Raw genomic sequence first — 27,941 nt, forward strand, 5'->3', positions numbered from 1 at the left:
CATTTTCATGAACACAGCAAGTGTTTATACTGGGCATTGAAATTCTTACTTAGCGATTTCCCTTCCCACAACTTAAATAAACAACTCAAATAAAATAAAGGAATAAACTTAACTCTAAGCGTAGAATAAATAAAATGAAGTGAGTGCTATGTACAAAATGGTAGAGTGTGTAGGGTAAGGTGCCAATTTTACTGTTGAGTATTTTATATGTTGAGAAAATTAAAGGTTGTGTGTGTGTTATTTTGTGTTTATATCTCATAATGTGAAACATTGTTGATTTTTCTGTTTAAATCGACAATTGTGAAAGAAGTATTGCAAACACCTCATGCCTCTTGGATATCAAACATTTTTATTTCACATTTACATGTGTATATGTGATAGAAAATTAAGTGTGTATTTGTTTGTTTAATTATACTGACAGAAGCACCTTATTCTCCTCTATATTTTACATTGTCTATTATTTAAATACATTAAAAAAAAGTCATAACAGAACTACTTTTATGTATTATCTTAGTTTAGTTTTTTTATACCATGCGTAGGGATCTATTATATGTACATGGATGAATGCTAAATACTGGTGGCATAACGTGGAGGTGGTAGCACTAACACATTGAAGCTCCGTCTGCAGGGTTTCTCACAGAAAGGTCACTAAGAGTTCAGATTTGTATTTTGCCCAGTTTGTTGAAGGGAGTCTGCAGATTTATGCACCAGTACAAAAGGAATTGTCAGAGCAAATCTTGTCAGAAGCAGCATTTTGGCTCTGTGTGAGGGTCACGGTGAGTTCTGTAAAACCGGACTGACACATTTCTCTGCGTCGGAATTGATGGTGCTTTCTTTGCTCTATGGCGCTCGTAGAGCTTGTTCAAGCTGTAATTGGAGATCAGGTGGAAATGAACGTAAACCAGGCAAATGAGTCACACAGCTGATCAAATGGAATCACTTTTATTATATGTTGCCAGGAAGAAATGTGGAAACTGTGGCGCTCTTAACGCTGAACTGCATAAGAGCATTCGTCTATAACGTCTGACTAATTTCAAATTACATTTTCTATGTGAAAGTACTGTTTTCTGATTGATTCAAGTGCATTTTCCTTGCAAAAATGATTTCAAGCAAATATTCATGTGCATGACAATGTGGTATAGAAATACATTTTACAGTGACAACGTTGTCTCCTCAAAGTGCTATGAATTAAACAATCTTACAATACAACCTTTCAAAAAGATAAAGAGTCAAAGAGCCTGCTTGTCACTTGTGCTTATGTTTTTTCCCATCACCCTGAACAATACAGAAATGGACAGGGTGTGAAATATGGACGTAGACATAAAAATACAATCTGGAGCTTATTTTAAAATATCTCCACAAATTTAAACTGTAAGCAATCCCTTAAAACCATTACGCTAAATAATGTACACAAATGTGCAAAGCATTTTTTTTTTTTTTCAACAAAATTTACAAAATTCAACATAAGATTGATTGGGAATGTACACCTGGGTATGTAAATGCATCTCATTTGGTTACTGTTTTTGCCATAAAGTTGTCATCACAGTCAGAGAGGTGCAGGTCGTGGTGGAATTGTTTTTGGGCTCCCAAAAACAAAAATCCAGCAGGACAGGTTTTGTCAGTGGTTGAAATATGTCCCCTCTAAGTGATCTGGGATGGGCAGTCCTGTGAGGATTGTTATGCACCGATTCCACACATTAAACACAGGGCAAACTGGCTGAGTGAAGGCAATGTCAAATGTGTACAGGTGCTGAGAGCCGACAGCATCGTAGAAGGACAGAGATCCAGAGTCATAGTCCAGCAAAACTCCAAGACGCCGCAGGTTGGGTGGGGGCTCAATGGGCATCTCCTTGCTGTTGTGACGTACCACCCATGAGGCGTTGCAGCGAGACAGTACCCAGGAGGCAGAGTTTTTGCCAATCCACTCATGTTTTGGTGCAGATTTGTATGCGATGCCCACTGCAAACCTGCATGACCAATGAAAAGTGAAAAGGAAGACATAATAACATGCATTATCTACAATTATATGAATACCACTTAAAGTCTATGCAAGGCTTCTCTGTCAGGCTGCATTTAGGCAGAGTGATGTTATGTCTTGAGCTGATGCGGTTCTAAACAAAATGTCACAAAACTTAACACATTTTATTTTGTGGAAATAATATCTGTACCAACTTTAAGTGGAATCTAGCCAATAATTTGTACCAGTGTGCTGAACAAACCATGTGCTTCCGCCTATCAGCGCCTCCCAGTAATGACGGCCACTGTCAATGTAGACATTTCCTGTGACGCCATAGCTGCTGTGGCTGGAGAAGCGGTCCTGGCTGTGGCTCTTCTTGGACAATGTCTCGTCCTTCTCAACAGTCAAGTTGTCGTGGGACACCCTCAACTTACGATGAGCAGACTTTGGATCCAGCTTGAATGGCTGACCTTTGAAACATATTTTGAAATGACGGTTTGGAAAAAAGTGTGTTACAATTCTCAGTGGTAGTTAATAGAGCAAAAAAAATGTTATTTTGTTAAACTGCTGAACTTCACATACTGTTTGTCTTGAGCTTCCCTGGTTCACTGCTGCGGTTTCCAGCCTGGTTTATGGCCTTCACAATAAAGATGTACTTTGTGCCACACTGGAGTCCGTGTACAGTGTAGTGATTTTGCTTGATGTTTGGTACAATCATCCAGCTATCAACAGAACTGCATAAACCTGCATCACACACGGAGAGAGTGAGTCACGTACTGAGAACAAACTCTTCAAATGTGCACTGCTTTTCATGCTTGTAATTAAGCAGTGAGACAGTATAGCAGTGTGTTTTTTATTTTGAATCATCAAATATCGCTGCTTAGCCCCTCATTCAACTGTACTTGGGCACTGAGGCAGATGAAAATAAATTGTTTCATCAAGCATGGTTTGACCTCATTAGAGCGATCAATTAAAACAACCACCTGTTCCGTTTAACCCCGCTGACAATACTGAGCATATGTTTTGCATCTAAATGTGAATCTAGTCATATAGAAAATTGCTGTATATATTCATTTTTACATACATATAAGAGCCAGTATATTATCCTCTGGTGTAAGATGTTGATTTTTGATGTTTGAGTAAATGTTTTTCATTATTTTCCCGTTTTCTACCACGAACATTACACCAGTACATTCACCAGACGGCTGAATATAGACTTACTGACAACATTAGATTGGTTGGTGAAGATGGCGTACTGAAGTTCATACGATATGACAGAGAACTCATCATCCGTTGTCCAGTGAACTGTGATCGTGTCATATGATGCTGTGCACAATTCCTCACGGATTATGGGCGGATTCGGTGCTGCAATCAGGAAACAAAAAAAGACAAACATTGTTCGAAGACGTCAACGGAAGCTGGGGGGGATGACTTTCTGCGTGCGACGGCAGAGGAAAATCAGACAACACTCACAACCAGAGGTGGTAAACAGCACCATCCATTTGTGTTTTTGTCCTGCCAAGTGTAATTAAGCAGTTCCTGTAGCTATTACAGCTACAGCCCTCATGCAGTTAAATTCATGCTGCACAACAGGCACTAAGCATAAAACAATCAAACCTGTTTCATTCAGCGGAAAATAAACACTCAGTAGTGCCTCACATTTGTAGCTGTAGTTGTTTGTCACTGGCACAATTATCGCTGAACCATAAACTCACTGCTTATATGCATGCAAAATTGAACGGTAATGCAGAGATATATTTAAGTGCACCATTTGGTTTAATGAAGACAGAAACACAGCTAAAACAAACAAGACTACATCAATTCATTGCAATAAAATACTAATACGTGCTCAATAACGCCACTCACCTGTGAGATAATCTAAGCTTTCGAGCATTTTCTTCTCCCTTGTGAAGTCCAAAACAAAACTATCAAATGTGTCGTTGAGATTGATTTCTGGTAGCAGGATTTGAGACGACGCCGTCGCCATTGAGACTCTGCAATAAAGAAGCACACGCACAACATTATGTGGGTTTTATTCACTCTTATGTTGACGGTATTGCCTTTGGCCGGAGCCTGACCTCTCACAGGTATTTTTAGCCGTCTGAAGGAAGCGAGTGTGGTCCGTCTCCTTGAGGGTTTGGTCGGCCTGAGTGATGAGGGAGGAGGACCTCTCGATGCACTGTTTACAGCTGGCTATCTGCTGGGCTAGTTTCCTCATTCGCACAGACTGGACAGGAAATGGGGAAAAATGAAAAGCTTGGTAAATCACAACCCAATGAATGGCCTGCTGTATGACGCATCGATCTGCCAGATGGTAGATTTGATTTTCTCTCGCTAAACACAAAAAGCTTTCGGAGGAAAAATCGGATTTACACCTACCACAATGTGATTTTTGTCAGTTGTGTAATCGTGTTGTAAAAGTATGACTGGAATGAGGGGTGTATATATGAAACATCCCTCATAATACTGTCACAGTATAACCAGACCCCATCCGACCCCCACCCCCCCCTCCCCCTCTGTGCCACACTGGCTGAAAACAACCTCACAACTTGACATGAGGCACAGGGTGAGGAAGGAAAGAGTCCTCCTCCAGAGACGGTCATCACAGGAACCGGGGCTGATCTTACTCTGACACTGAGCACAGCACAGCATGCCACTGTCTGTCTACTGCAGTCTAGCAAGGGAAAAGGAAGGGAAATGATTCAAGAGGCCCAGCACATTCACAGGACATGTAAGGACACAGGTGCCAGCTGTGGAACCATGCTTTACTATGAGTATTACATGTACTACAGCAGAAACACTGCCATGTTTTTACTATAATCACTGCATTTCATACAATTAGCGAAGCACTTCTGTCAAGCGGTGACACTAAATCTCCGTGGTTCCGTGTCATAATCTCAGAGGACTGCAGACAGAACGTGCAGTAACCATGTGAATTTCCATTTGCTTTAAAGACGTAATCATCTTACAAAAGTGAAAATGAATGAAGACCACAATGAGGAAGAAAAAAATCTTCAGAGAGGTTGTGCGGCTTTAAAAGTAATGTAGGCTGAATTTTAATTCTGTAATAAAATAATTATCACCTCCGAGTCTATCAGTGTTAGAGGTGCGTCATAAAACTCTAACGCTGATATTTGAGAGACATAAAGTGGAGCTAATGCTGCAGTAATGCTCAAATCTAGTGCAAGGTAGCAGAAGCATTATCTGTGTAAATGCTGCTGATACGCCACCATAAGCTACTGGCCGGACGTGAAGAAAAGAGACTGCGGCTCCCGTACAACCGCGGGGTTTTAATGCTTATAAATCACACTGACAATTTGTAAGACGATGGATGTTGCAGATTCTGTTCACAGTTACACGTACTTGTGTTGAAGAGTTTCACCGAACAGCAGTGATTTGTCACCGCTGCGTTAAAGTAGGCACAGTGTGTGTGTGTGTGTGTGTGTGAACCTGGTATTCCTTATGTTGTGGGGACCTAAATCTGTTTACACAGTCACATTACGGGGACTTGTCTCTCCTTATGGGGACATAAACGACTACATTTTAAGATGAAGATGTGAGGCTGGGGTCAGGATTACAATTAGGCCGGTAGTATTTATGGTTATGGTTAGTCAGGAAATGAATGCAAGTCAACGCAATGTCCTCTGAAGTGACGGAAACCAGTGTGTGTGTGTGTGTGTGTGTGTGCATGTGTCCTTATCAGGACGCACAAGGTGATAAACAAAGGTTATCAAGACATAAGAGGTAATACACACGTTACCTTCCCCTCCTTTATCTTAGTGCCTATGATTTGTCTTCGCTGCTGTATGATATTAATCAGCAGCTCACACTCCTCCAGCAGCTTGTTTTCTTGTCGCGATGCATTTACCTAGACAGAACATCAAGCATGTTTAGATAAGAGACAGTCAGTACTGGAAGCATATTTAATTTGCTTCAACAAAATATTGCACGGCACACAGTGAAGTTTCGGAGTCGTTAGAACGCGATTTACGAACAGAGCAATCAAGTTTAGACAAACGTTAAGCAGCAGGAAAATCAAATTGAATCTAATACATGTCGTCTAATGTCACGTTGGGCAGGTCAGAGTGGCAATCATCCGAACATTAATAATGCAACTTTGAAAATGAGTTTTAATGCCGTCAGTGTCAATATTTGGCAAACGCTTCATCTGAAAACACTCAATTTGCAGCAAACTGAGTGCATCATTTCAAAAAAAATGATTGACCCGGAGGTTAATGAACAATTAATCTTGCAGGCACGAAAAGCAAGATAGAGTAATTCATCATCATCATGCTGTGTTAATAATCCCCATGAAATGCCACAGACTTTAAGAGCTCCACCTGAATGGGAACAGATAAACAACCTCACCTCCACATGTTGGCAGGTTTGGATAAGTTTGCCCATCAGACTTTCCAACTCACTGGTCCTCTTGATTAGATTGCTGAGGTTGGAATCCAAGGCTTGCTGCAAAACAAAATTGAAAAGGTAAATTTCATCACATACTGTCCCCATAAAACTGTAAACAGCTGAATAAATCTTGAAGGAGAGTGAGGTGAATAGCACAATATCTGGCATGGGGTATAACGGGCACAGAAGAGGACACACAAAACTGCCACTTGATATGACTGGCCACATTTGAGCTGTGATCAGTGTGGAGCCCCCGCCACCACCCTCCAGTCCTCTCTGTGTGCCAAAGATCCCATCGTACTGCCTGCTGGGGCCACGGAGCTTAGCAAAGCATCTGCCAGTGATTTGGACAACTAAACCCCGGCTGTGTTAATTACTGACACAGATCAAAGGCTTATGTCTCAAACTCAATCTCTTTGCGTAATTGGGTAGCACAATGTCTGTGTACTGCGTTGGTACAAGAACTTCTGTTTGTTATCCTTAAATAATCAAAGTGAAACTCAGACCATACAACGGTGAGCAAGAGCCTCAGGTCACCACGGGCTTTATTGGGTTTACGTCTGACGAATTTTATGATCGTTGGCATTTGGATTTGAATGACGTGACTGAAAGTTGGGACTTGAGTTTAACTCATAACGAAACCCAACGTCACAGACCTTTATAGACCTTTAACTATAAATCATGTCCACACATGTGCTGTGTTCTATTTCCCTCTGAATGGGAACATAGTTTACACCACTGACATCATGCTCCATCGAAGAAGACCTAAAAACTAGCATTTGAGACCACTGACACATAAGGAAAATGTTATAAATCAAGTGAGTAGATATGACTCATTCATTCATTCATTCATTCATTCAAACAGAGTTTTTTTTGCCCTCTGGTGGCTAACTGTGACTTCCTGGGCTTCACCGGTCAAACTGGAGGACTGCATCCATTTTTAAATGCAGTCTATGTTATTACCATGAGATGCATTTCATGTTTTTTTAACACTTCTTCCATCAATTCCATATATATCAAAAATAGACATGTGAACATTATTCATGTGAAGAAAAAAAAAAGAAAAAGAAGAAGCAACACTTTCAGGCTTTGAGAAGGACACTTTCAAAGCTTGGAGGGAAAAAAAGTTGTGAGACCTCTCTCAGCTCAGGTGTTTCACATTGTGATTTTATAAGGTATGTGCGTCATTGTGGACTAAAAATAGCCGAGGCCTTTTTTCACCGCTCTCACATATGATGTACAGTATGATTTATTGAAATAGAAAGCCATTTCATAAGCTGAGCTGCAGATAAGGGCGAGATGGGTTTAACATCTTTAGATTGGACATGTCGAACATTACGTATACATTATCAAGTATATATGGAAAGCTTAAACGTGTTCTTGTTTGATAATCACATGTAGATACTGAGAGCACATGGAAAATAGAGTGTTCTCTTCCATTCTGATGCAATGGATTTTTTTTTTTTTAAATGTGCCTTAAAATATGGTTTCTTTTGCAACATTAATGCTCTCCATGTTTTCAGAGCGCTCTCTCTAATGGAAGTCTCTTTCCTAAAACCATTTAAACTGTATGAAAGGAAAGAATAGCAGCTTCCTTTTGTATGCAAAGGCTTCTGGTCCCACACCTTTGCTTTGGCCAGTCTCTCTTCCTTCCTCACACAGTCCTAACAGGTCACTGTCAGGACCTGCTGTTTTATCCTGTGTCAGCATCAAAAACTGTAAACGGTTGTTACATGATTATCTATAGTGGACATGACAGGTCCTGAGATGCATTTGTGATTTTTAAATTACAAATCCAATCAGTAGATTTTTCTAATCATAGATTAGGGGCATACACAAGAGTTGGACAGTGTTTCTCCTCTCACTGTAATTTCAAATATTACTCATGAACATACAATGTTAAAAGCTGTCAATTGTGTTAAATACATCAATCAAAGAAGGGGAAACACTGGCTCAAATCAAGATTTTTATGACTGATTCCCAGTGTTGTAATATAACACAAATATGCCACACTTTTTTAATAAACACTTTTACTTTTGATACTTAAGTACAGTAAATGTCATATATTTTAATTATTTTACTTAAGTCATTTTCCAAAAAAAGTAATTTCAACTTCTACCAAAGTCATTTTCTGGTAAGATACTTGTACTTTTACTCAAGTAAAAGTATAAAGTATCCCTTTAAGGCACTTTATACAAGACTGCTGTTTTTTTACAATTGTTATGGTACATACATATTTATATATAAAAAAAAGCTTTCTATCACTTCTCAGAAGAAGATCTGGACACATTAATGATGTCATCTGATGTACATCAGGTCGGCTGTTATGTTTTTAATAATATGAACAGGAATCTTTACGATTCAGAAAGTTAAACAGCACATTCCGATGTGCTGATTTGCAGCATTTTACACACTATGGACTTTGAAATATCATTAAATTATATGTGTGTGTTGGGAATGCACTGAGGGTGATACTCCCTCGGCGAGTGATGCACTACAGTCTTTTAAAAATCATTTGAATCACTTTGAGTGAAACGACTATCCATTTTAGAAAGTCAAAAAATATTTATTTTCATTTAACAGCATAATAATAATATTTTTTTTTCTAAAAAAACACGCACACAATTTTCACACAACCTCACAAAAATAAAAGTACACAACACTTATAATGATGGCAGGGCAAGGGTAAAGTGCTTAGAGAAGCATGAAGAGTCTGTGTGAAGTGTGTCTCCATTATTATAGAGAGATCCTGAATATGTGTGACTTTCCTGGTGCTTTATGTGTTTCTTCCCACAGTTCAAAGCTATTCCACTCAACTTCACTTCAGACTGAAAACTGCCCGTGAATGTGAGCGTCATTTACATAATTACACATAAATAATGGATGATAGATACATGATAACAGATGCCGAACGTGGATCGTGTCATATACAATGCTGGAACCAGACTACAGGAATAAGTGCATTATGCACACATACTCACACACACACGCGCTCACCCACGCCTTTTCAATGTCACACCATCCCTTTGAGAGAGAGACTTTCAGGGAAATGTCAGCCAGTGTGGCTGTAAACATGTGTTTGGAAAAGCCAACAACTATCAACAAGCTCAGCTGCCTGCCACCTGGGCTCTGTCCTGTGTGCCATGAGGAAACAAAAACTAATTCTCTCTCTGATGGAAATAGCCCTTTCCTCTGTCACTCGAGGCTTTTAACAATGCAGTCATAACTGCACACGGTATAAGGGTCAGTGTGACAAAATAAGGATATTATACAGCAGACAGAAAGACCCGTAAAGTAGCTAAGAAATGGACTACTCATCTCAATCTGCTCAATCTTTTACCAGAATGTGTGTATGAGAAATGAACAACAAACCACCTTAAGAACCACTTAGTGTCCCATTACACAATTTAGCTAAATGTTCTTTACTCCCATTTAACCTAGTTTTTCAAAGGGTAATTTACTAAATTCCAGCCTTTGAAAAAACAAAAAGAAAAAAAAAACATTTAGGGTTTAGAATGATCCATAACATATAAGTCTGTCCCTGAATGTGTAAGTAAAGAAATGCTGCTGATCACCTGGTCTGTCTCCTGGTGTGAATGATCACTCCCCACACAGAGAAAGCGGCCAGAAGATTTCTGCACAATGACAGCATAGGTTAGGATGGGTTAGGACCAGTCCACTGACCTATCTGTTGCATTCCAGTTCTACTGTGACAAACCATTGTGAAAACAGACGACCAAAAGGGCAAAAATAAAAAAAACCTTTGTGAGTCATGCATGGCCACAGTGAGTGTCTGTGAAGAGCAGGGCTCTTGTTTTTATACCATGTACCATTATACCATACAGTTCTCTGGAGAAACCCTACAGGATGATGAGAAGAAGAGGAAGGTTTGACTCGATGCAGCAGAGTTTGTAGCAGACAGAGGATTTCGAAAAGTAATTGCTCTTCTCTCTTAAAGGCTTCAAAATAAAGCTTCACTGCATAATTTTCTTCTCATGGCTCTAAAAATACCTTTAGCGGTTAGTGGAGCCACAGTAGAGACCAACTGTGTTGTTTAAATGCTGACCCAATAAGCAAAACTCTCTCTTAAAAACTCAAGTCGAGTTTATATTGGTGGGAAAACTGAGCAACCTTTTTATGCTCCAGCAAACGGCGGCGTTTAATGTCTTATTGATCATTAGCTGAAAGTGAGCACTTCCACTTCACATTAAACTATGAAAGTGGTCTCTTGCAATGGGGTGACATTCTGTTCAGGAATGGTCAGGTCATGGATGACTTCAAACTCACTTTACTGTTTTCCATTCAGATGCATTCGACACAACGATAGGTCTAATGAATGCAATTGGGTCGAAAAGATAAAGCTGGGAAGTTGAGCATTTTTGCTATGGTCAACAAATCCAATGAAAAGACCAAAACCAAAAGCAGATTAAACTTCAACCAAAACCACAGAAAATCCTGGGGTTTTCTTTCTTCTTTCATTTAAGAGCTATTTTTCTCATTTACATTAGTTTTTAGGAAAGAATAAATCATGCAACAGTGGCCGTCACTTGCACAAACACACATTACTTTGAATATTTTACCTCAAATTAGTGAAACATGTCAAAGTAAACAACACAATCTTGTTCTGAACACAAAGTGCTCATAATATTCATTCAAGAACAAAAATCCCTCTTTAACTATTTGTAATTTATAGCAGTAGTTACCGATGTTGTTGATTAACTTGAACATTTTTAAAGTGATTACCTTTTTTTAGACGCATCACGCAGCCATAAATCGAGTATTACACTTTGTGGTAGTAAAAAAACCCAAAACATATAGAGCAATGGGGAAGGAAAGTAATATTCCATGGATAAGTATGGATCTCTGGGATTAATGTGATAAATTAACATGATTATAATGCGTAAATACATGCAATAACAAGACTCATTTTAATGTGGTTGACCAATACAGACTATGACGCAAAGTGTCTTTGACTCCAGAGGTTTGTCTGGAGTACTTTAATGTACTTAAAGATAAAAATTACTCTTCAGCTAATTTGATTACAACAAAGATCAAGTTGTAATTAAAGTTTGCCTTTGCTTAATTTGATCCTTCAGCAAGGTGTCACTTACATTTATTAAACACACTCATCCACTTTTGTGTGTCTGGTAAAAGTCGACGCACTTCCAGTGTCCAACAAATGAAAGTTAAAAATATACAACTATAATAATAGAGCAATTATATTTTAGATGATTTGCTTTTGAGCTCAGTGTCTGCTTACATGTCTATGTCGCTAAAATAAAGCAGTTCACAGACAAACTGTGACAAATTAATAATTATTATTATTAATTGGGAATACTGTGATACTGCATAAGGTGAAAAAAAAGGTGTTGAAATTAGTTTTAAGAAGTGCTTAAATTAGCACGAGCAATTCGTCAGTGCATCACACACAGCTCGTGTCTTACCTTGAGTTTGTCATATCGGTCACTGAGGGCTGCTACTTGGTGGTCTCGGTGTCGGCCCACCAGCTTACACAATGCACAGATCAACTGTTCATCTGTCACACAGTACATATTGACCTTCTCATTTTCGTGCTCCAGACACATAAGCCCCCGCAGGTGGGAGTCCTGCAAGGGCTCAATTAGACGGTGGCCCGTGAAGGGCTTCTTGTTGGGGTGGGTGGCCTTAAGACACTCATCGCAGTACGACACTTCACAGGTCACGCAAGTCTTCACGGCGTCCTGTGGAGGGTCCTGCTCACAGAACTGGCACTGGACGCGGTCACTGGAAGAAGTCATGGCTTTGCGGTCAGGGACGGCTCGCTCACGTCGGGTCTCGTTAGGAGAGTTAGGTCCGCTCAGAGAAGCCTTCTGGTAACGGTCGATGATGTTCTGCAATGTAACGTTGCGTTTCAGTCCCTCCAGGCCCCTCTGGTTCAGGGTGATGACATAGCGACAGGTCGGGCACTGAAAGGCGTTGATGGACTGAATCGGCTCGCTGGGGGTGCAGTGGGAGACCAGGATACGGTGGGCGCAGTTGAAACAAAGGCTGTGAGCACAAGGCAAGAGCAGCGGGTCCTCAAAGAGCTCCAGACAGATTGGGCAGGTCAGTTCCGACTCCAGTGTTTCCATTTTCAGGCAAAACAAATAGGAGATGTGCGCGAAATCCAGGGAAGCTGATCAGCTATCTGTGAAGATCAAACAGAAATGAATGTAAACACTTACGGCAACTAAGATTAGGTTTTTCAATTTTCATTTGATTTGAATATCTGTACAACCGAGAAAAACCAAAAATGTGTGAACACATCACCTATTGTCTGAGAGTCTGACACACAAAATCAATTATTATATAATGAAATTATACCAAAAACTTATTATCATTAAGTGTAGACATGAGGCTTCTTTGAAAAAAAGAGACAGCATTCATATTCCGTCTGTGTTTTCGAGTCCTACGAAAATATGATTTGTTTTCCGTCTTTCTGCTACAAACTGAATAATATAAAATATGATTATAAATAGTATGCAAATGTGTGTAGTAGATATCTGATTCATTGAAATGAGGCAAGCGAGTCAGCACTGAACAAAAAAAAGCTTATTTACATACAATGCATGTGTAAGACTTGTGTATGCTTGAGTTGGCTGAACTTATAACTTTTAAGAATGTAGCAGCAGCAGCAGCAGCAGCTCATTTTAATTTGGCACGGGAAGAGTCTAGCCTGTCCCCATGTGCTCTATTCTATACTGAGGTCAGCAGGCCAGCAGGCCTGTGTGGACTGACAGCTCAGCCAAGCAGAAATCTATTGGCCTGCTTGCTGATGGCTGGGGCTCCACACTATCACAGACACTGAGCCTTTGTTCCCAGCTGGTCAGACACTCCAGCTGCGAGTGGACACGCTGTGCTCACAGCGCCTTCCTATGTGAACCCTCTACCTCCACTCATTATGTGCGAAAAAAAGGCAAAAGCTCATTATCAGGACAGTTCGGCACAAGTTGTGAGAATACAGCAATTACGTCTGAGCCACAGACCTGTCCTGTTCTTTCCACTCTCTAGTCAAATCTTTGCAGACGCTCAGCTGCCCCACCGTACCGTACAAGACAAGAGGCAATTGTTGCGCTTCTCTCTGGTGACTGCGATGCATCTGTGGGCCTTTGTTTCTCTGCTATCTTGTTCTTTCAAGGCCAAAGCACTGAATGCAAGCGCCTAAAAGTTGTTGCAACAAATAAAAAGTAGCATCTTCACTCTGAACCCCCCCCCCCCCCCCCGGGTCTTGAACAGAATTTGACAAAAGTCAAGCCTTTTTGGAAAATATATGTATCTTTCATAAGCCTCTTAAAATGCTCTAAATTTCACACACTCCAGCTCATATAAGAAGCATAAAATAAAAGTAGAACACACGAAAGTTTGACAAGGTTCCACTGTGAAACGCAAGACAACGTCACATCACTTTTCGACAAAGATAATCTGCTACAGCAGAGCAGAAAGTCTCATAAAACAGGTTGTCAACTCAGCCGGGCTGCCCTACATACACAATGAATAAGGAGTTTTGGATTACAAACACAATGCACACACACTCATCCACTGATGTCATCACCTGTGATATGAAATACCACAACGTTACAAAAGCTTGGAAAACAAACACTGTGCCAAAGAGTCCAGCGCACACTGTATCACAGCCGCGAGTAAGTTATGCACTCCTGAGAGCGCTCTCATTCATACACAGTTTACCCACCGATGGATTTCGCCCAGCTTCGCACTTCCGAGACATTTCTGCTGAAGGGAAACTTCTGACCTGATTCATGAAAATATATTTATGACAACAAACGCAGCATCCATAAGCCCCAGCATGCTGTGGAGCGGGGCATCCAGATGGCTCCAGTCCTCACACTAATCCTGCAGCAGAGCTGTCATTAAGCTAGAGATTGAGCAAGAGGTAGCAGCAAGCACAACAGGAAAAGTTGCCCGACAATTCCAGGAAAGCCAGCTCCACCTACAGCTGGAGTGCTGGCCAGTACTAGGAGAGAGAGAGAGAGAGAGAGAGAGAGAGAGAGAGACTGAGAGAGAGCGAGGGAGTCAAAATCAGCAAATAAGCAGAGGAAAAGGATTGTGCAGAGCCACAGCCAATGTCCTCACAGTCAGGTTAGTGTCCTCAGCCCTGCCCATTTAGGCGTTTCAGATTTCCATGTGTGACCGTCCCTCTCCGCCTAAAAGCACAATGCTGTGGATTGGAACTTTTCCTTGGCTGCGCCACGAGGGACTCAAAGACAAAAGGCTAAAGACACCAACACAGACGAGAGGAAGTAAGAACTGGTTTGTAACGTGGGACAGAAGTCTGAAATTCCCTCTGCTTCCAACAAATAACGTGAAGTGGGCGTGGAGGATTACATCACTGTCACTGCCGTCTGTGACTCCGTAGGCTTTTTTCAAGTGCATAACGACACACACTAAGCTCTGTGGGCTGTAAAATAATCGCAAAGTAAACTCCTCGTTCAAGAAATGCAAATAGAAAGAGGGCACAAAGCAGCCAGTCAAATGAACGCTCTACCTCACATCGTCTGCTGCATCCTCATTTGCCCCGCTTGGCCCTTATGTAGGAATCACTGAGGTACCATCTGTTTACCATGTGCGCATATTTCCACACCGACCCCTGCTGTGTTCCATTTTAATTCTCCTGTCATTCACAGGAGTCTCCAGGGTGACTGCTCTGACTCTGCTCTGCTACGACTTGGTAGATGCACGTGGGTGAGACACTGTAATTGCAGGCTTCCCACACCTTGGTTTACTTCAAGGACTTTCCAGGACCAATTCCCTCACATTCAAAGACTGAATGTGCAGCTTAAGATGGAAGGGCAACTTGTAAGAGCCTCTTCACCCATGACTTTAATTGATTTGCAGCGCGCTCTGCATCCTGCCGAGTGATTGTCCTTGGGATCTCGGGGGGAAGACAGTCTTTGTAATTTGCTTTGATGAGCAAGAGATCTTAAAAGTTACCCCAGGCGTCACGTCATCCGCTCACTCGTGCCTAACGTTCTTCAATCATTGTTCTGCATGGAATCTCTCTACGTACGTCAAGCAACGCAGGGCACATGAAACAGTAGGTGATGCTGTAACAAACAAGGGCACATCAGCGGCGGGAGACATTAACCGAAATATCAACTTCTTTCTTGCACAACATTCAAGCACTTTCAATGACCCATGTCTATTGTGGGCAATTTTCAAGAACTTTCAAGGTCCTTTTTCAAATTCACAAACTTTCAACTATTTCAAGGACCCATGTGTGAGGGAAAATTCTAATCTTCGGCCTAATCTTTAAGTTTAATTACGTGCACATTCTTATAACCAGACCTGCTGTTCAACATAAGCCATCAGACACAAACTCGGCGGTTTCATCCCTAGAAACCAAGGCGCCAGGCATCTGGACCTGATACACTATCTCAAGGCTTACTAACTGTATATGTATCAGACCTGGCAAGCTGATCGCCAGAATCTGCGATGACGCCTCACTGTTCAGATGTCAGGCATTGTCTCAGTTCTCCTCAGATCAGAGCCGTCTTCAATAAAATCTTTCAACTTCACTCATCAATGACTCCTGCGGTTCCATCGCAGGTCATCTGTTATAATCAAAAACCTCTGTAACACTGTATTTAGTATCATGGCATCAGTCAATAATAAATAAGTTAATAAATAGCTATATTTCACTGAGAACCAAAAGAAATAATGATTTACAAAACACTTTACAACTTCCTGTGCTTTATTTCCTTCGTGCATTTAAATATAAATCGTTCAAGCGTTGGACTTTGGACGTCGGTGCAAAACAAAGGGTCAAATAAATGTGCAGCTTTTACAACTTAACAGTGACCTACGTTAGTACCGAGGGATGCGTTGTTATAATCTTATCAGTCTTGCACTCCGACACTATAAAATGTTGAGATCAAAAAAGAATCACATGGCCAAACATTACCACAGTGATTCACTCGGCTACAACAAACGGAAATTCACTGTGACAAAAGCTATATAAATGGTGTTCAAAGGCATCGTCTCATATCATAAAAAAACAAACAATATATCCATTTCATACAGGCAGAATAGTTCGTGTTTCAAAACAGCAGGATTGTGATTCAAGATGCACAGCATCAGCAGATATAGCAGGTGTGAGATTTCCCCACTTAACTACGAGGCTCTTAATTGTCCAATGATGAACTTGAGTATTAACGTAAGATTTCATTTGATGGGGAAATAATAGGTCACTTAGAGATGAAACAATTACAGTGTCACATAGAGGAAGACAATATCCTGCTCAAGCACTCTGTAATCCCTTCGGTTATGGTTTTTTATCGCCCTTAATGATAAGCGCTGAAGTGTGTATTTAGCAAGTGAGCGAGTGCGATTGCTCGTTGTCGTCTTTCCTGGGGCAGACACCTAACATATTTGTCTCTAATCCTGTCTTCACAGTGTAGCTGTGACCAATGTGTGGCCTGTTGCTGCTGCCGAGAGCAGCCAGCTCAGCAGCGGCGCACGCAGGCCTAATGTGATTTACAGCTGTAGCAGCACCAGTCACACCATTAGACTGACAAATCTAACAGATATTATGCCGCTGCACACATTACTGGGATTAGCTTCATGGAGCCTGCACAGCCCTGACCAACAGCCTACATAATTGTTATTAAAACAATTCTGGAGGGTTAAAGTTAATTGCAAATCCCCACATTTCAGCCACTGAAGCCATTTGTCAGACTGGATTACATGGAAAGGAATAACAATGGGCTGTTTTTCACTGTGGACTAAGTCTGGCAAACTCATACGGCCAAAAGATTATCACATGATTTCAACTATTATTGGAATGAAATATCACATTGTTAAAGTTTTGCCCCTGACGGACAGTTAAAGAAACAAGTGAATTGTGGCTTAAAGTTGATTTGAGTTACTGTTAACTGTTAAACACGTGCATTTGTGCAAATCTGAGGCAAAACATTCAGCAGTTGGGTTACATGTGTCGGTGTGTGTTCTTGTATGCGTGGCTTTGTGAGGACCAGGAATAGTATGAACCATAAAAAGGAGGACATTTGGGCAAAGTGAGGATATTTGGGCAAAGTGAGGACATTTGGGCTGGCCCTCACATCTGTAAAGGCCTTTTTGCGGGTTAAGGGTTAGAATTGGGTTTAGGTTTGTTAACGGGTAATGGTTAGGGTTAGGCACTTAGTTGTGATGGTTAAGGTAAGGGTAAGGGGCTAGGGTCCTCACTTTGAATCAGGCGCATGTGTGTGTGTGTGATATTAACATAAGTAAACTTATAATGTCACATAAGACTTAACTCAAGAGCTCAGCTTCTTTTCACAATGCTTTACAAAGAATCTCCTGAAGAAATAAAGCAACATGTTTTCTTGTTATTGTTTGTTTCTGAATAGGTCTGAGATATCTTTGACTTTTACTAAAATGTTTGATTTGACGCCCAATAATTGATATGACTGCATTGATGGATCAGTTTTGCTCTGTGTAGCTGAAATCACATTTGAATTTGATGGGGGGGAACAAATCCATCAGTCCAACTCTCACCTGCTCACATGTACTGTTTTTACAGTGAGAGCACACTTTTACAGTTTGTACAAAATGAAATACAGAAACTAAATATAAAACACATGGGTGAGACTTTGGTATGACGTTTCTAACAAAGTGATGTATGTAATCTAATGTATACAGTGTTCCCCCTGGTAAAAAAAAGTAGAATAGTCGAGTAACAGTGTCCCCCACAGAGCGAGAACTTGAAAAAGAGGGAGATTGTTTTGCCTTCCATTCCTCGGAACGCTTACTGTCTGTACAGGGCCATCGTGGTCACACAGCAGTTTGCAGCGAGCTCTCATTTCCTCTCTGCGGCTTGGCAGGTGGCATCAGCGGGGAAACACTGTATCCTCTCTGCAACCACAGGAACTTCACAGAAAGTGACTTTTCCCGAGCATGAGGCTGCAGCGCAGCCGCAGGGGGAGACGCGCCTCTGGGCTCCAAACTCCAGAGCAGCAGCGTTTGTCAGTGTCACAAAAGAATGAAAAAACTAACTGCTGTGGGGTGGAAAAACGTCCAAAGAGCGACATCGTGTGGCTGGTGTATGAAGTACAGCAGAATAGGTGATTTCTAAAACATTCAAATGGTGGCATTTACAGTTACAACAGAGAAAATAAGAAGTCAAAGAATTCTGTATCAAATCTAATAATGTGTTGTTGTAGAGCTACAACTAACGATTATTTTCATAATCAATTAATCGGTTGGTCCATAAAATATCAGAAAATGATGATCTCAAATGTCTTTTTTTGTCCACAAACTAAAATGATTAACGTTTAATGATTTCTTTGTTATCCAGAGCAAGGAAATTAAGAAAATACTCACATTTAAGAAGCTTAAGAAATCAGAAAGCTTGTTTTAATCATGAAAAAAGCTTTGAACCGATGAATCGATTATCAAAATAGTTGAATAGTTGATTAACTTAGTAATCGGTTGATCGATGAATTGTTTCAGCTCTATATTATTGTATGTTGTTTTATATTCTACAGTTAAACGCTGGCAATATTCACAAACTCACCCTCAGTTTTGCCTTGACTCAAAAGCATTGTTTTGTGTTGCAGTGCTGCCACAGTGACAGCTTAATATCTATTTGTCACAGCAGGGATCAGAGGCGTGCATGCTTGGGTGGGACGATGTCTAACATTCCTCTCCACAAGAACAAGATAGGTTACTAATTAAAAGGGGGGGCCACGTCAGACACAACTGCAAATGTCCCACTTTTGCTCTCCCCTCGCTTCCCTCGTGAAACGGATCTCTTGAGCGTGTGGGCCTGTCACAGACTGTGTGCGGAAGCGTCGCCGTGAGCACAGTGAAGGAGAGAAATGTGTATTATCTCTCATCTAATCTGTGAAGTAAGTGGTGTTTTTTGCAGCCAGATTATGAATGAGAGGCTGTGCTTTATCTCCCTCGGTGCTCCAGTGGCTCACTTGAGGTTGCACAAAGGTAATAAAAAACCTTTTTACAAGGACACAAGGGAATGAATACCCTGACTGTAAATTCAGGAATCACGCTGCAAGGTACACTACAGTGACAAATGGAAAAGTGTGCAGTGTGGGAGACTCTAGACAAGTATACTGCTTTTACACTGGAAAGCTGCTCCACCACTCTTTTTTTTTCTTTTTTCAAATCACAAAAATTCCCCTTGGCCTTCTCACTTAGTCATCTTATCCTTTATCTGCCATTGAAAGCAGGGCCAAACCAACTCAGCACTGCCTCGAAACTTGTAAATACACACGGTGACTCAGTGCTTTGGCAGCAAAACCTGAAGCCCTGCATTATCCCCCTGACTTACCTGCCACATGATTACATCCATGAACAGGCAAGAAAGAATAAAGAGCCACCCTTAACGGCCGTGTTGATGTGTGGAGCACTGCACTGCAAATCCACGGCGGTGGTCAGAAGTTAGAGCAAAAAGGACTCACGTCTGCTCGCTGTGAGCTCCTGACCCTCTAACCCTGCACTGAAAATCAGTGGGAGGATCGAAACTTTCCTCTCTTTTCTTGTCTCTTTCTCACAACTGTACCTATCCCATCTAGACAGAGTGGGCTGCAAATTGTTGCATTAGCCAATCGTAGGAAAGGGGCAGGACTTCTCCCGGGTTTTTTGCTCTATCACTCATGCTATACCAGAGAGCATGAGGAGTGCTGCCCACAGCCTTCAACAAACCTGTTTTGGTTTCTTTTTCTTCCTCAAAAACAGCTGAGCAACACAACCACCAACACAAAACAAGCGAAACATGAAAACACATTTCTTTGTGTTGTTTGACCAAAATAATCACAACCACATTCAGGGAGAACTGCTTTAAATTTCCTATCAACAAGACTGGGCTGTGTGTGGATAGTTGCAGTACAGTGTATGATTCAGGTTGAGGGCAGGATTAAACACAGACAAATGGCACAGTGCACAAGCAAACTCGCGGATCAATAATGATTCTACTTGAAGGTTAAGTGTAATGTTTCGTCTGTGACCTGCAGTCCACCTTTAACTTGTTATAAATGGAGGCGCACATTCAGAAACGGTCCATTGTTTCGTATCATGCGAGAACAACCATGTCCAGAGGCAGTTAGTTGACCCAGATGATGATGAAGAAGAAAAGCATAGTGAGTAGGAAGTTCTCTCTCCCTGTTCCTCACAGCAATCACACTACGTTTCTTTGAGCACAGGAATGTGCTGTAGTTGTTGACAGCTGAGCCAAGTGTTCAAAGTTGATTCTTTGACATCTGTCCGCCAGTCTTTGGCTGCGCGGACATCACTGCCAAAAAGTGCACCAGCTGACACAGTTGGCATCCACACAGCGATGCTGATCACAAAATGTATGATATGATCACTTTCTCGGCTCTGAGTCTGTGCAACAATGAGGTCAGAGGTTTGTAAGCAGAGGCGGTTACCGGAGAACAACTTGTTTCTGATACGATATCTCTGTGTAAAGCAAAAAAAAAATGTTTTATGTTATGCGGTTAAACACAAAAGACACACAACGATGTAAGATGTAACCCGGCGTTCGTGCCAGGAGTCCTTGTGTTTCCGTGTAGCCCGCAGGCGCCAATGACGTGTGAAAAGAAAGGTGAGCGCAAACATCAACACCTTGGTAAATGGCATGAGAACCAGTTCAAAATGAGCGGCTGTGCATAATGTGCAGTGCAGCAAACACATATAATTAAGTCTGAAATATAATTTAGTATAATAAGTTGTGAAAGAAGAAGAAAAGAAAAGCTCAAAAGCCCAACCCCAGCTTGCCATGGGCCTATCATTAATATTCATTTCTTGTTTTCACCGAGATACAGCAATACATTGATAAACACAAACCCTCCCTTTGACTTAAAAGTGTCACCCACTGGAAAAACAGACCATCCCTTACCTCTCGGGCTGCTCGTCACTCAGTCACAGTCCAAGTTATTACAGAAATAAAGCCCAGGAAGAGTTGTTTTGCCAAAACACCAGCTTCCCTCAGAAACCTCCCTCCAGCTCATACTTTCTGTCTGGACTCTGCAGCTTCTTCTGTCTCAAAGCGTCTGAAATTCCCTTCACACAGCTCCTTCTTCTCCTTCTTCTCCTTCTTCTTCTTCTGCTCTAATCCTTTCTACAGGCAGTCAAAACTGCTCCAAAAACAGTTCAACCCGGAGCCGACTCCTCAAGCTTTTCTTTCTTTGTATTATTTTGTTGGCTGGGATCATTAACTTAGTCCCATGGGAACATAAGGAGGTAAATGACCCCCCCCCCCCCCTCCCTCCCTCCTTTATGTGGGAGGCTGTCAATCACATCTGATGATGGTGGTGGTGAAGGGTGGGGGTGTGTTCCTGATTGGTCACCAGGGAACAGAGGTGCCCTGCATGACAAATGGCAGCTCTGGGATGGAGGGGCCTGTAGAGATGCTCAGCTGAGGCTACGTGAGCCCTTTATAAGAGACTTCTGTGCGGCTCACTCATTCACATGTCTTTCAAAGGGAAATTAAAGCTGCCACTGAAATGGCAAACGACTGTTTAACTCTGTCGCAATTTAAGGGAAATGTCATTTATGTTGTACATGATTAACTATGTAAACGTGAGGGTCAGAGTGAGGAGTCCAAAAAGCTTTTTAAATGCCTCTTCGGTACAGTCGGGACACTCAGTCGGGGAGATTTGGGAACGAGGCATAGAGCTTCTGTTGCCATGACAGTGTGGAAAAAGCAACCACGCATCTTGGCACTTGAGCCAGATGCCACTCTAATCTTTTCACTGGCAAACCTTCCGCACAGTCTCCAGCTCGTTTGTTCCTCACTCAATCCTACAACTGTCTGTCACTCTCCACTTCCTGCCAACATCACAAAGTCTGCTGCAGTTTGTCAGGAAAAAGCACGTATATAGTGACATTCCACTCCGCTCCCAAAGACCGTGACAAAATTCTTTTCGGCACAAACACACAATAGATGAATTAAGCATGACTTGGAGTGTGACTCCTTTGCTTGGCTCCTTCCGCCCACATTCCGAACACACTAATGGATTTGTAAACAGCGCAGCTCAAATCGATTTCCCATGTAAAACACAGAGACACGGCAATGCTACATTATTCTCACATCACTTCTCAGATGTGTGCCGTCCAATGCTTTAGTAATTTACAACAGGCTAGGAAGTATACAAGGACGTGTTAGTGGCACTGGCCATGGCCACACAGCCGCCACACTGTGAAATAATGACTTGGCGACGTCACACCTTCACGCTGAGATTCATTTCCCTGCAATAAAACGCCATAAAACCCATGACATTTACACAAATCGTGGAGTCACACTGACATCTGAGGCCAGCACTTTTCAAAGGTGGAAATGGTTTGCTACTCCAGGATCAATCCAAACTCACATCGCTCGCTGAACTGCAATAAACATTAAGTGGAAAAATAAAAGAAAAAAGAAGAAGTCATCTTCTGTTTTAGTCATACCAAAAAAAAGAAAACTGGTCTGAGGTGTGGTTTGAGCAATTGTCTCCACCTCACTCACTGGAAACCCAAGCTGTTTTTGGATCCACACAAAGTTTCTGTGGCTTTGAAAATGGGAAAAACATAACAATTGAACTTTCAGTAGTCTAAACAGACATGACTGCTCTGTTTATGTCCGAATATTCCTTATGCCATAGTCTATCAGCTGTGAAAATAACAAGTCTGACTGCTCCATCATTGCAATTAATGGAACTCAAAGGCACAATTTAATCCAACACAAACATTGGGAAGCTAACAATAACGTTTATATGCCATGTCTACATTCTTGGTGTAATCCTAGCAAAATTACTACTAGAAATAATATATATATATATAATTATATTGGATTATACTGTACATACATCCCCTTATCAATAAATAACAGCTGTGTTGAAATAATTATTCCAAACAAATGAATATTCATGCCCACTAAATAAGGCCATTTGCTGCCTGAGGCAGTTCTCTTAGTGGCGCTTGGCACGTCAAACTGTATTAATTGGAAAAAGACCTGAAAAGGGCCTGGAAAAACACTCCTGAAGGAGAAGATAAGAAGTTGGAGCAAAATAGGCAGTGAAATATGATGATGGAGGGGGGGAAGAAAAAGGATTTCTCTCAGGGTCCAGGCGAGCAGACATTTGTGAGCTACAGGGTTCTCTTTCACCCTCACTGCAACCCATCAAGTACAGAAACCCTTTGCAATTAAGAAATTGGCAATCTATATGCAATCTGATGTGTCCAAATCTGCACTTTGCACAAAAGAGGTGTGTACAACTTCACCAATGATACAGAAGCCTTGAAAAGAAACTGACTTACTTGTTATTTGTCCAGGGCGACACCCTAAATCATGAACATGCAACTCCTTCAGATGTCTTTTTCAGGAGCACATGGATGAGAGGCTAAACAAAACATACAGTGACATCCTGGCTACTCGTCTCTCTCTCTCTCTCTCTCTCTCTCTCTACACTCCCTCCCTCATGGCTGGAGCTCCCCGACCTGCACGAGCCACAGCCCTACGTCACGCAGGCGTAAAACATGCCCAGGAAGCATCACTTCCACTGGGTCATTTCATGGGATACTGTCTCCATTATAACACTTGGGTCTACCATCCCCCCCCCAACCCCCCCCCCCCGCATCCTCGTCTCTGGGGGTGAGCTCTTGCCCCTGGCTCCCCACCCCTCTCAGCCATAAAACAAAGGGGTAACAAATGCACAGACAAAAGTGGGGAGGGGTGAATAAACCTTGGGGACCAGGTTTTGATGGGTTCCTGACTACACAAGCAGGCCCCGACCAGATGGGATCAGTCTCCAGGGCTGAGCTGCACCATTGCACTTAGTATACACAGCTCTATACATCCTCACAACAGCTCTCGACACCTCGCAGACCACATTCAGGGAAAAAGACATCGCAACAAGCGCAATATCCTCATCGTTTTATGTCTGCCATTAAGCTCTTTGAAATGGCAATAATTAAAATGAGGGTGCACATGCCGGATTTTTTATTTTCTTTTTATTCATGTATACAAATCACATACACACACACACACACACACACACACACACACACACACAGGGGGGGAGGGCAGAATATGAACAGAAACGCACAAACAACAACAAAAAAATTATATTTGAAAAGCATTTACAATTCTAAAAAAGCATAAAGGCCAACAATGGCTGCTATAACACGAGTTAGTCTTTCAAATGGCAAAGATTCTGTTGTTTGGCTCAGAATGATTCATTTTTCATTCTGCGCCAAAATATGACGTGGTAATTAAATGTCAAATGATATCTGTAATACTGATTTAATGAGGGAATTATTAAGATTTGAAGGAGTCTTATAATGTCGTAATGCCAGAACATTATGTACAAATGTTGCTTCTAAGGTTTTACATCGGGGGCATTGTAGCGAATGATCTATTTTTCAATAAAGCAAACCCCAACGTTCCTTAACTAGGACTGTCCGAAATAATCAATCCTGATTTTTGGCAGTAAACACAATAAAAAGAAAGAATAGCCAGCCCCTATCATGGCGAAAGTTCAAGATTTTAATTACTTTCATCCCCAAGGTATCCATCCTATAACCTGGCAACTCACTACCAAACATCATCCAAATAAATGAGCACGATAGCACCGAGCCAATTAACACCTACTGTAATTTATCTTTAACTTGCAGCAGAGGTGTTATTTGGTAATATCCCAGGGGCCTTTAATTGTTAAAACTATTTATTTCAAGCGTTTTTTGGGCAGAAAGTGTGCAAAATAGTTGCTGAACCCATCACACCAGCGAGTGACGATGTGCCGTTAGAGTGCTTTATGATTAGCCGGCAGAACATACAGGACTGTTGAGGGCATTGACCTGGAATTGATTCTTTTCCCTCCGAACACGCTGCAGCTTTGTTGGCACTCCGTTCACGGTTCTGCCGACAACAGGATCAATTCTCAGCCCCCGTGTCTCCTCTTTACTGAAAACAATAAAACCAGCAACAACAGAATAACTCTCCAAGTCGTAGAGTGATCCTGTTAAGATACTTTAGTAAATGTTAGAATTATGTAGCATTCCGCTGTATATGGAATTGGAGTTACAGTCTAATAAAAGACATTTTATTATATCACAACAAGTCATACTTTGCACACAGACACATGATTCATGAGCGCACCGTGTTCTGCATGTTCTCGTTGAAAAGACATTTGAAAGTAGGGTCATGTTTTATATTCAACCTCATAGCCTGAGAGTCTTTGCTTCAATTTTCCCCCCGAAAAAGAAAAAAGAAAAAAGAAAAAAGGGATCCTTCTGAAAGGGTGCGGTGAATGCTCGCTACATTCTTTGCTGCATGGAGTCTGTAATTGCTTCCAGCTTCAGAGGGACAGGGAAAAACCTAGTTAAACATCTTTATCAAGAATTCCCCCCTTCAACAGCCCTGACGCTATCTCCCAGTGCAAGTGATGCACTCAACCAGCCTCTCACATCTGAGTACTTCATGGTCGCCCAAATATAGCTGCTCAGCAAGCGGCATTTAAAGACATTATCGATCAAATGAAGGCAGGTGTAGGTTACACTTTTAAGTGGCGTGAAAAAAGGGTTAAGACGTTCTCTCCTTGTCTCTCCTCGATCTATTCAGGGAAAATGAGACGCCCGGCTCGAACCTCCTACACCAAGAAACGCTGGAGGAGCTCTGAACATCTGTTGTGTTTTTCTGTGTTCATGTGTCCAAGGAGACTGTGAGCGCCAGAGGCAGAGGTCCAGCTGTTGGGATCTGGGTCGGCTGCATCCAAACTTGAGGGATGTTTTCAAAGAATACTCTGTGTTCACTTCTGACAGTGTTCTGACACCGTCGTATTTTATCAGCCACAATCACCAGAGGATAGAGTGCTTAGATGTGCGAGGCCGCTCCCTGCAGTGTTACTACATAACAATAATAATAATAATGATGATAATAATAAAGATTAAGAGAGCGATGGGGTTTTCTGCCCGGTCCATTACAGAATAATTTCACTTACGCTCCGTCTACATGGCACCAAAAGCATTCCTTCAAGACACAGAGAACAAACTCTCCAGTCTTGGCATGTGAAGCGCATTCTTTGGAGTTCAAAATGGATTAAACATTTGCTTTCCCTGCAGAGGTATCACTGACAAAAGAATAATCATCCGCTACACAAACACACACACACACACACACACACACATGCTTTTCACGTGGCTCTAGCAGTGAGAATGAACTAGCATTAGCTCTCAGTAGGCCCAGATATTTCACAGCTGCTGATGGAGCTGGCATTGTTGACCCAATGTAGACTGTCTTGTTTATCATGACACCATGAGTGAGGTTTTAAATAAAAGAAAGAAAGAGTTCTAGATTAAAAACTCAACAGAGAAAAGCAGAGAAAGGAGACTATTATAATAGTAACACATAGACATGGACTGTTGTTCCTGCCCAGTTCATTATTCTGTATAAAAAAAAGTGTGGTTGCATTAATAAAATATTCACAAAACAGAAATACCAAGACAGAGAAAACTGGGTTACAGTCTTTTAAAACTGAGGAAATGGGAGCATTTCAAAGCAATAGCAGAACCAGATGCTCGCATGAAGGAAAAGTAAACTGGAAACCAAAGATGAATTCACCAGAGTTCCCCATTCACAGTTATTTGGCACAATTACACCTTCTGTTCTCGCTCAGAACAGCACAACAGCGCTTCAGTTCTCACCAAAAACAAAACTCCAAAAAAACCACTCGTTCACCATCTTAGGCGACGACAATCTTTGACAATGACAAACGTGGCAACAAATAGTTGCACCGTGCTCAGAGGAATGTTTTTTTTTTGTTGTTGTTTTTTTTTTTTTGTCTCCCCGCTTCACATACTTGCCAGAAGTTGTTTTATGACGAAGCGGATTTCTCCCAAAATGTCAGCAGATGTGTGGCGAGTGCAAACGCGACTGAACTTGTCAAGGCAGCATATCTGACTCCAACAGCTATATTTACATCCATACAAAAGACACAACACAAACAAACCAACACATAAACCCAGTGCTTTGACATGTGACAGAGTGGCTGTGCACTCATGTGCATCCATGCGTGTGTACACTCCGCATCTCCCTGACTGTGCAGACTGCAGGGTGTAGATTCACACTCCACAACCAAGTATTACACATAATGGAAAGTTAATAAAGTTACAGTTGGAACTATTAAAAAATCTATTTTGAGAAGACTGGCAGAAAGTTAATTGGGCTTAATGCACAGAAGCTTTAACCCTGATACAAAAACAGAGGTCTAAAGGGATGGTTTGCATTACTGCTGTTTGCAACAGCAACAAAAGCACTAATTAAACCCCATTAACACTTAATGTGTCTTTATCAGGTCTTACCTGCTTCCCCATGGCTGCAGTGTTATGTGTGTGTCTCTCCCTGGTGAATAAATACCAGTCTACTACAGAGCGTGAATAGTTAGCAGCTGGTACTTCCCCCTCAGGTGAAACAGTCAGGAGACTGAAGGCTGAAGGTGCACTGTCTGCATGTACACTCCCTTTCATCGGGGTGTGTACGCACGTACATACCTCACTGACACACACTCTTGCTCCTCATCTGCTCTACAGGTTTACACAGGAGCATGAA

General features: G+C 41.6%; 1 protein-coding gene across 7 annotated transcripts; it reads right to left on the reverse strand.

Moving 5' to 3' along the window:
• Positions 1-926: 926 nt before the first annotated feature.
• On the reverse strand, positions 927-27,784 carry mid1 (midline 1). 7 transcript variants are annotated; one of them, XM_058622862.1, is made up of 11 exons: positions 27,695-27,784; positions 11,809-12,530; positions 9,940-9,999; positions 6,326-6,421; positions 5,718-5,825; positions 4,036-4,184; positions 3,824-3,951; positions 3,179-3,322; positions 2,540-2,701; positions 2,220-2,427; positions 927-1,967 (listed from the first exon to the last, which is right to left on the reverse strand). In XM_058622862.1, the coding sequence occupies exons 2-11, from the start codon at positions 12,472-12,474 to the stop codon at positions 1,619-1,621; spliced, it is 2,070 nt and encodes a 689-aa protein (XP_058478845.1). In that variant the 5' UTR covers positions 12,475-12,530; positions 27,695-27,784; the 3' UTR covers positions 927-1,618. The 7 variants fall into 7 exon arrangements, with proteins under 7 accessions (XP_058478845.1, XP_058478843.1, XP_058478844.1 ...); XM_058622860.1 differs by lacking the exon at positions 27,695-27,784 and adding an exon at positions 23,654-23,753; XM_058622861.1 differs by lacking the exon at positions 27,695-27,784 and adding an exon at positions 21,252-21,515.
• Positions 27,785-27,941: the final 157 nt, after the last annotated feature.

Source organism: Solea solea, chromosome 2, assembly GCF_958295425.1.
Source record: "Solea solea chromosome 2, fSolSol10.1, whole genome shotgun sequence".
NCBI classification, from domain to species: domain Eukaryota; kingdom Metazoa; phylum Chordata; class Actinopteri; order Pleuronectiformes; family Soleidae; genus Solea; species Solea solea.

Excerpts from the sequence above, each read along its gene's own strand:
- mid1 (XM_058622862.1), bottom strand. The coding sequence starts at position 12,474 with ATGGAAACACTGGAGTCGGAACTGACCTGCCCAATCTGTCTGGAGCTC. Across the intron at positions 10,000-11,808 it reads ACCGATATGACAAACTCAAG|AAATCTTCTGGCCGCTTTCT; the intron begins GTAAGACACGAG and ends GTCATTGTGCAG. Across the intron at positions 1,968-2,219 it reads CTGATAGGCGGAAGCACATG|GTTTGCAGTGGGCATCGCAT; the intron begins GTTTGTTCAGCA and ends TTGGTCATGCAG.